Here is a 10,000-nt window from a genome sequence, read left to right on the forward strand (position 1 = left end):
ATGAACGAACAAGGAGAGGAGAGAAGAAAAAAAACCATGAACATTTCGTTTCGTTCCGTTCCCACGATTGGTGCCAGATAGTTTGAAAATAATATCATCCTCATCACCCCCGAGTCTCATCATACACCAAATATTTCGTTCCATATATATTTTTCCCCTCTTCATGAGGATCATTTTAATCTTTACTTTTTTTCTTTCTTCTTTACTTTTTTAAAGGGAAGAGTGGGGGACTAATAATGTTTAAATACATTAACCCTTCGTCAGTTCGTGTTTAAATCATGCCCTTAGTTGCATAAGTTATCATATTATGTTCTTTATTTTTCCCTCCCTATTCAGGGATGGGGAAAATATCAATGCTAAAACGCTAAATTATGTTCGAGGACTTGTTATTTTAGTAAAGCATCATTAGTTTTCAAAGAACGATAATTCTCATTCCGTTCCAAAAATCTGAGGACACATGACGCAATGAAAAGCAAAATATTCTGGTGATTTTTGTTGGAATGCCCCTAAAACCTGCTCCTGCCTTCGTTTGATTATGGCAACCTTGAATAGCAATGTGATACCATTTATGTTTTGATTGTCATTTCTTTCTTCATTCGCTACCTGTTGAAAATTGGTAACACATGTGCACAATTATCCTCGAAGTACCGCCCATTAAGCGTTTAAAGTTTTCAATACACAGCAAAATAAGAAACTATTTTCAAAAAATAAAAATGGAGCAACTCAAATAATATTATCTTCGTCGTCGTCCTCTCGTGTTCAATGTTTGCGTTGTTCGATGCAAGCGAGGGTTCATCGCGTAAAAGGCGTTGCCTTGTGAAGAATATAGGTATTATTAATTTTGTCCCAACTACCGGGAGCCTCTGTGGTGTAATGGTAGCAGACTGACCGGTAATCAGAAGGTCTGAGGTCCGATCCCCACTCGAAGTAGACTGTTTTTTGTGATTTTTTTTTCTTGTATTTTTCTTTCTTGCTTTGTCTGGCACCTTTCTTACACATGTGTTCAGATCTTTATAATACACAGCAAACAACAGAAGAAAAAAAAAGTGAAACAAGAAAGCTGCTTAAATCAACTTTTGTCCATGCCATGCACTCCAAAAGGAAATAAACAAGGAGAATGCCGATTTACATTTTTTTTCTTTTCTAATGTTGATAATGATGGTGGTGGTGGTGATGATGATGATGATGATGATGATGATGATGATGATGATGATGATGATGATGATGATGATGATGATGATGCTTGAGGATGGCATGTAAAGTGCTTTGAGTCATATAGTGAATATTGCTATATATAAAGCATACGTTTTCTATTTTCATGAAACCCTCGTCTTTCGGCTATAGATTTTGAGAAAGGGAAGCTGCAAAACATCCATGAATTCGTCTTCGAAAATTAAAAAACCCATCTCCATCATTGTTTTTCTTTCTCTTCTTTTTTTTTTTCGTTTACAAACCATCTCACTACGGACGGAGTGATCGATAAGATCAGGTAGGCCACAGAAGGTATGATAAGGTTTCGCCTTGTTTACCTGTTTTGTTGGTTTATCAACTGATGTATTGTGTGTTTTGTATCTCTGCGCATTCCAACGACCGATCCCCATCCGTCTATTTGCTTTGTGCGGCAAAGTTGCCTTGGCTTGAGATGATGTTTTTGTGAGCGATCTCACATAAAATATGCACAGAAATAAAATTATTTTATTTTTATTATCTATTTCAATTTAAGGTAGATGCCTTTTTCTAAAAGATCAAGAATTGTGTTTTTTGTTTGTTTGCTTTCTTTTTGTCTTTTAATAGCACCTCATCCATTTAAAGTATGGTTATCATAAACGTTAAGTAAACGTGTACATAATTACAGGTCTGATAACCGAATATGTTATGGTCTCATTTTTATAATGTAATTACTCTAAAATCAACGTAACTGCAGTTATGATCCCGCTAAAACTTGTGTGTGTTTGGGGGGGGGGGGGGGGGGGGGAGGGTTCAGTCTTTTTTCGAGATAGACCCGAAAGAAAAATTTCCCTGAGGCCATACTCATTAAGGGGATGCATTTGGTTTATTAATTAGATCATATTATAAATAATTTTAGAAATTATGCTTGGATAGGAATTGTGGCTTGATATACTGTTCTTGTTGTAATATCTTAAACCCATGTGTCTTGTTTATGTGTTCACAGTTGCCGTAAATTTTAATCCATCCCATGTTATGCCAACGATCAATCAATGGTTTATCATCTATATGTAATCAAGGGGAATAAATCCGTCATCAAATTTCTAAATCTTCTCTAACTGCAAACGATTATAGCCTTTTATTCACGTTGTATAATTTTCAATCGACGAAAGAAAATTAATTTTCTTGGTTATTAGCCTACGTGCAAATGTCTGACAGTGAAGTGACAGCCGAACGCAATTATGGGTTTGATTTAATATTGTAATGGACGTTGATATGAGAGTAAACAAGACACGTGGGTTTAAGATATTACAATAATGAGCCCATAACAATTATGTTACCAGACCCCTTGTAAAGAGCGATGGGCACGTTTAGTGGATGTAGATCCATATAAATGCTCAAGATTGTCTTTATTATTATTATCTTTTAAAATTATTATATCATTATTATCATCGTCGTCATTATTATGGATATTATTAGAAGCAGACCGTCACACTCGAAGTAACACACACATTCACGGCAAGTGTCCATATGGCGCAGCCATATCCATTGTTATGCCCAGGTAACTTGGTTGCTCAAAATCGAAAATATTATGAAAGATAAGAAACTTGCGTTGAGTTAAAATGTTTTAATGAGGGCAATGGGTATATTTTATTACAAGTGACAAGATAAAATTTATTTATAGAATGTCTTAAAATCTGTCTGGTCATTTTGGCTTACAATCAGTCTTTGACACCGGTTCACCCCGACATAATAACGTCTTGAGGCGGTCGGTCACATATGAAGTGAAACATTTGGGGATGAAATGAAAAAAAAAGTGTTTTGTCGGTGTTTGGTAGAAATTGTATTTAATTACGCGAATATTCTACCGTACTTTTTTAAAAAATCAAAAGAAAAAAATATGCATTAAAATACTTTTGGCTATAAAATTAGTTTTTCAAATATCCATCGATTAAAATAATTCTCAGCTTGTCAAAAACTCTCAAACCCGGGACTTCCTCGAGATTTTGACAAGATAAGGCGTCATATTAGTCGATCTATATTTGAAGAACTAGTTTTCTGGCAATGTTTTTTTTTATTAAATGCAGTTGTTTTTTTTTGTGTGGGGGGGAGGGGGGTTTGTTGTTGTTGTTTTGGGGATTTTTTTGTTGTGATTTTTCTTTGTTTGGTTGTTTTGTTTTGTTTTTGTCAGAGTACGGCAAAATTGGCGTTAGCATTGGCGGAAGATGATATCGATGACAATTTTATTTCGATGAAAAAAGGGGGGAGGAGGGGCTAGAACAGATTTAGATAAGATATCTTGGTTTGTATTTGGATGTTCATTTGTGTTGTACATGGCGACAACCCATGGAAAATTCTTTGAAGATAGAATGTTATCCCGACAATCTCCTACCGAGATAACGATGTGTTTAGTTACAATGACGATTGTCTGGGATTGTGAATTATTCAATAATTAATGGACATGACAATTGGTTGACAAAATTGGTTGTACTCTTATCTTAATGTTTGTCGATGATGATATCAATCTACCTGTATGAGATCAATGTTATGATCCTTTCTGGGTTGAGACAATTTTAAAAAAGCGAAAATTGCCTCTAGTGAGGACTTACGTGTTGATATTTTAAGTTGTAAAATGATGCATGATAATAATATGGCTGACGTAATTTGTGAGGCTGTGTGATCATGGCATGTTTGATTGCTCTTGTCAAGGGGGAAAATTGAGGATGGAACGATTAAAACTATTGTTTACATTATCTTGATTATATTTTAAGACAGCACACACACACACACACACACAAAACACCCACACACCCACACACACACACTCACACACATACACACACATACATGAACAACATGGACTATATTATTTAAAATATTGGAATATTTATCTTTTTCGACGTCAGAGATGAGATATTTTTAAAAGAATATCATGACTGTTAAGGAAGAAAATAAAAAATAAAAAAGAGGAAAAGGTTTCGATTGTGTAATCATTGGCTTTTCTGTAAGATTGTATCAAACTTTTGAAAGATCAATTCAAATTGATTACCTGCATGCCCCGACTACCGGTATTTCAATTTAATAAAAAATACAACTGAAAAAATTGGTAGGTATGAGGGGGGGGGGGGGGTGTCTATACCTCAATAGGTATAACACACAAGCAAACGTACCAGTAAAGTCGGTTACTTTTCCGATCCTTTTACCAACCAAGCAGTAGCTGGGTAGCTGGGTCTTTTAGATATGTCTGAACGTGATTTACAGAGGCTTGCGTCCGTTCCGAAAGTAATTTTTACTTCCAAATTAATGCTATTGAAATTGAGACAAGACAGGAAAAAATAAAAGACGTCACTAGAATAGGCCTCAGGACTCTGGAGGTCTACTATAATAATTTGAGACGGGGTATAGTTTTAATTTGACAGCTGAAAAGTAGATAGGTAGCATCACAGAGTGATAGGTATGTTACCTACCTATTCTGTGGTAGCACGTTTACATGACTGCAAAGGCAGACTGGTCGTCTACGAGTCGATTCCTTTTTCTCACGATCCCAGACTCCTCTATCCTGAAAGTCGGGGCTCCATCAATCATCAGGTAGACGGCGTTTGGTCTCAATACAGGTGTGCAGAATTACTGACTGAATAGGCTCTACTGACTGATTACTAGATTCCTAAAAGACAGGTAGGAGCAGAAGGGTTCCAGTTGTCTGCTATTGATGAAAAATTTATAAAGTCAGTGGTTTATAGACGCTGGCTTAGCATTTTCGGAACAGCTAGATTGTCGGCAATACAGAGTTTGCCGTGTCGTAATTCGTTGTACATAGTCGTATGACTATTATTAATGTTTATTATAGTTTTTTAGAACATTTATTACAGTTCAGGATATACCCAGTTATTATTAATGTTTGGATTATAAATTTTTTTTACCTCTCCCACTTCTCCCCCTTTCTCTATGTATCTATGTATCCATCTATCTATCTATCTATCTATCTATCTATCTATCTATCTATCTATCTACCTATCTATCTATCTATCTAATTATTTATCCATCTATTTATCTGTCTAGGTGGCTATCTATTTTTAGCGATCTGTCTAGCTCTTTTTATCTAAATACATCTATATGGCCATCTCTCTCTCTCTCTCTCTCTCTCTCTCTCTCTCTCTCTCTCTCTCTCTCTCTCTCTCTCTCTCTCTCTCTCTCTCTCTCTCTCTCTCTCTCTCTCTCTCTCTCTCTCTCTCTCTCTCTCTCTCTCTCTCTCTCTCTTTCCCTCTCTAATGTGTGTGTGTGTGTGTGTGTGTGAATGTTGGTGTGTGTGTGTGTGTGTGTGTGTCTGTGCGCGCGCGTGTACGTGTGTGTACTGGTAATCCTGTATCATTCATTATTCAAGAAATATTTTAGTGCAACTGCAGTATCTCGTATGTATGATAATGAAATGGCTCGAGTCTTGCTAGCTGTCTGCGTGAGTGACTTCAAACGAAATGCCGATTAAGGTTGGCATCGTCATTGTCGTCCACAGTGCCAAAAATGTTAGTGTTGTTGGCATGGATGTTTGCTGTTTCTATTTTCATACCTGTTATGTCTGATTTGCATGCTATATATACATGTTATTGTCTGTTTAGATAGGGTAATTTTATCGTGCGGTTTGTCGCAAGGTGAAGAACATGACTTTGGATGAATAATTCTCCTTTACTTTTATTGGTCTATCGAGATGAGCGGATAATCCGTTTTGTTTTCAGTATCAAAACATTTAATTTAATTTAATTTTTTTTTTTACTTTTTTGCGTTAAATGGGTATTTTTAGATATGAAAGTAGTCCTTCAGGGTCATTAAGTCCCACGGGGTCGGAGTTTGAAGAAGAGCTTGTTTTAACAATTAATTTGCTTCATATATTTTAGTTAGGGTAGATAGTATAGTAATATGTATGTAGAGAATTTGCGTAGAGCCGATGTGTAGGAGAAGAAGTTTCCGTATGTGGGTTTGAGTATGCGGGTGTACGTGTGTATGATAATTTATAATATAGTCTGAGTGGTTGTTAAGCGCCATAGACCACTTGTCAGTGGATTAATGGGCGCTTATATAAGTTTATCATCATTATTATTATTATTATTATTATTATTATTATTATTATTATTATTATCATTATTATTATTATTATTATTATTTATTATTAATTATTATTATTTAGTAGTAGTAGTAGTAGTAGTAGTTAGTAGTAGTAGTAGTAGTAGTAGTAGTAGTAGTTAGTAGTAGTAGTAGTAGTAGTTAGTAGTAGTATTTATATTATATTTATTATTTTTATAAATTATTATTATTTTATTATTATTATTATTTTATTATTATTATTATTATTATTATTATTATTATATTATTATTATTATTATTATTATTATTATTATTATTATTATTATTATTATTATTATTATTATTATTATTATTATTATTATTATTATTATTATTATTATATATTTATTATTATTATTATTTATTATATTATATTATTATTATTATTATTATTATTATTATATCATCATCATTATTATTATTATTATTATATTATTATATTATCTATTATTAATATTATTATTATTATTATTATTATTATTATTATTATTATTATTATTATTATTACTGTTTTTTTTCTGTAGCGTTAAGCATGTCGCGCTACCCTCTGGATAAGACGCTGGTCTGCCTCTAAAGTAGTTTCCATCCTATCTTACATGCCCAGCTACCAAAGCACTGGGTGAGAAAAACCTCGACTGCACCCGGTTACCAATAGTGGCCCCCTTATTATGAGGCTAGTGCTCTACCGATATATTTATACTGCCGTACTATGGAAAAGTAAAATTTAAAAATTTTGGCTAAAAGACTCAAATATTGATCGATTAAAATTACCCTCATCTTGTCTTAAACTTCAAACCTGGGACTTCAATCGAAGATATTTAAATGTGTTTATTTCTGAGTAGGGCAGCATAGTTCCGATACTGGTGGGGGTGGAGGGATTCAATTCTTTCTTTACAATTCACAATTGGGTTTGTTTTTGTTTTTTGTTGTTGTTGTTTTGTTTTGTTTTTTAATTTGTTTTTTGTTGTTTTTTTTTTTGTTGTTTTTTTTTTAGCTTTTTTAAATGGTTTTTCTTTTTGGTGTTATTCTTTATGTTATTATTTACATATTTCATCTGTTTTGACGATGTTTTAATAACATTTTTTTTAATTTTCAGTGACGACAACAGTGGACGGCAAATCATACGTCATCAGTTTATTTGACACAGCCGGACAGGTTTGTACAATGACTCGTTTATCCTTGTCATTCCATCATTAATCATTTATGATTAAAACCAACGTGTACATTATATATGCAGGTCTAACATCCGAACGCATTATGGGTCTAGTTTAATATTGTTATAACTGACAATATTTTGCTTCATTTGTTTTTTCTTTTGTTTTTTTTTTTTTGTTTTTTGTTTTTTTTTTTGTTGAGATTTCCATTACAACAATGACCCCATAATGAATTGGGTTATCAGACCTGCAAATAAATGCCTGTAAACCGAATTTCTCTTTAAAAATCAATTCTCCCACTATTCATCAAGTTTTAACTACGGACTTCACCATTTTAATAATAATAATATAATCTTTGTTGTCCAAATAAAAGGCAATTCATGTGAGGTAAACAATGCTCAAACAGTTTGGGTCACCAGAATAGCAGTGACAATGATGCAACTCGAGCTTCCATTGGGAGTCTTCAGTCGCATCACCACGGTTATGTGGTCTTGTGGTGTGACACCCTCTTCGGATCGGAAGGTCCTGGGTTTGAGTCCCACTCTGGGCGGCACATAGTGGAGTCCTTGGAAAAGGCTCTTAACTCACAGTTATCGCCGTAATGTGTAAAATGAGTACCTGGCCGTTAACAGTGGTGTCTATGTCGGGGAAAAAATATTTGTAATATCGCCTAACGTCATGTCTCGTCCTACTTGTTAATTGTTGCTGTAAGCTAGAGGCCCCTTATAAAGTGCTTTGAGCACGTTTAGCTGATGTTACGCTATATAACTGCTCATTTTAAGGGCATAGAGCACGACATCATGATGGTTATGCTCTGTAGAAATCCTATATCACGGTCACTTACTGGTAAATTATACTTATGCTCTGAGAATAGAGCGAAGCCTTCTTCCGCCTTCAACGGCAATGACTCATAGTACAAACGCAATAAATAAATATTGAAAAAAAAAAAGAAAAAAAAATAGGAAAAAAAAAAGAATGATAAAAAGAAAGAAAGATAAGACTTGTCAAAATGAGGAGATACAAATGCCGATGATTGCGTGTTTCCCGTGTGTATCTCTTTCGATCTGACCGTAAAACGACATGATTAGGAGGGAATAATAACAATAACGATATTATTTATTCCGATTCTCCTTGTTCTAGTGGTGTAGAGTGAAAGGTATAAATAGATAGGATTGGCTGCAGAAGTTGGTTATAGTTCACTTTTGTGGATTTCTTTCATTCTTTTTTTTTTCTTTTGTCTTTTTTTTTTAATGTTCGTTTATTTTATGTGTTGTTTTGTTGGTTTGTTTTTTTGTTTTGTTTTGTTTTGTTTTGTTTTGTTTGTTTGTTTTTTTTTGGGGGGGGGGCTTTGCTGTTGTTGTTGTTGTTTCTTTGTATTTTTTTTTTTTTTACAAAGGTTCTACAGATGCTCGTAATAATTTTGCTTTTAAGCCTTAATAAAATCGGGTTTCACCGGCCCAAAGCCAAAGGAGTATAATGAGGACAAATCAATACCAAGAGAATAATGAAGGGCAACATGAAAGCATAAGACTTACATAATATATGACCTTTTGACCATAGATACCCAATCTGGGGATCCCGATAGTTCAGTTGCAAGAACGTTCGCCTCACAAGCAAAGGGAGTGGTATTCATCTCGATGCAGTCGAAATCTTAACTGACCCTTTTGTCCACCCAGATTGGTAGCTGGACCGATTAAATCTGGCTGAAAATACTTTGTGATAGACCTATCCAAGGGGTGGTAACCAATTGTTACTGTCAGTTTAATGGCTTTAAAGTCGAAATAGAGGTACGAATCCAGCGTTAGAATGATATAATTAATAATACGGCATGTTGCCACGATTTTAGTCAGACCGCCCTAAAATAGTTCCGTCAATACAAAGTAACCACGTGTAATCATCGCGAGTATTAACAACAAATTAGACAAACAAATTAAACAACAACAAAAATCGCACAGGATAGAATTTTTCCCTAACCTGCCAAATCCCTATTGACGTCAGACTAAGGAAGGGCCACCATTATTTTTACGAACAGCCCGTGTAACGGTGATGATGTAACCAAATAGGGGTTGCCAATGATAGATTCATAAAAATAATATGCTTTTTTTTATGGGCAATTAATCTTGACATTTGAATGATCCTTCGTTAGTTTAAGACCAGGGAATGAGTTATTCCAGATCAGGCGAGGCGATATCGAAGTGATGGGTCACTTGCTTCTGTTTCGGAAGGTCATGGCATTGATGTTAGATAAATATTTGAAAAGGTTTGAATACCAAGGACGGCTGATTGTTTAACGTGCGTTTCTTTATCTTGAGTTTGAGGGGGGGGGGGGGGGGGGGGGGGGTTGTTTGTTTTGTTGTTTGTTTTTTGTTGTTTTTTTTTTTGTGTTTTTTTTTTTTTTTTTTTTGGGGGGGGGGGGGGCGGTTGGGGTTGCTTTGTATTTTGGCGAGTGAGGGCGGGGGGGGGGGGGGGGGGGGGGGAGGTTCCTCCTTCTAAATTTATGACTGGCACTGTATGGAAAAACTATTCGGATGTGTCGTTGAACATAATCCATTTCTGTTTTATTT

The 10,000-nt window shown here is 34.8% G+C and overlaps 1 protein-coding gene across 6 annotated transcripts in view; it reads left to right on the forward strand.

Annotated features, from left to right (window-relative positions):
* LOC144975409 (cdc42 homolog) overlaps positions 1 to 10,000 on the forward strand; it is a 57,881-nt gene that overhangs the window by 41,936 nt on the left and 5,945 nt on the right. For all 6 annotated transcript variants that reach the window (XM_078919445.1, XM_078919464.1, XM_078919482.1 and 3 more), the window contains one exon: positions 7,379 to 7,437. In XM_078919445.1, coding sequence (XP_078775571.1) covers positions 7,379 to 7,437 — 59 coding nt within the window. The remainder of the gene's footprint in view (positions 1 to 7,378; positions 7,438 to 10,000) is intronic.

This window comes from Berghia stephanieae, chromosome 1 (assembly GCF_034508935.2).
Source record: "Berghia stephanieae isolate SIO BIC M18660-M18661 chromosome 1, UCSD_Bste_1.3, whole genome shotgun sequence".
NCBI lineage: Eukaryota > Metazoa > Mollusca > Gastropoda > Nudibranchia > Aeolidiidae > Berghia > Berghia stephanieae.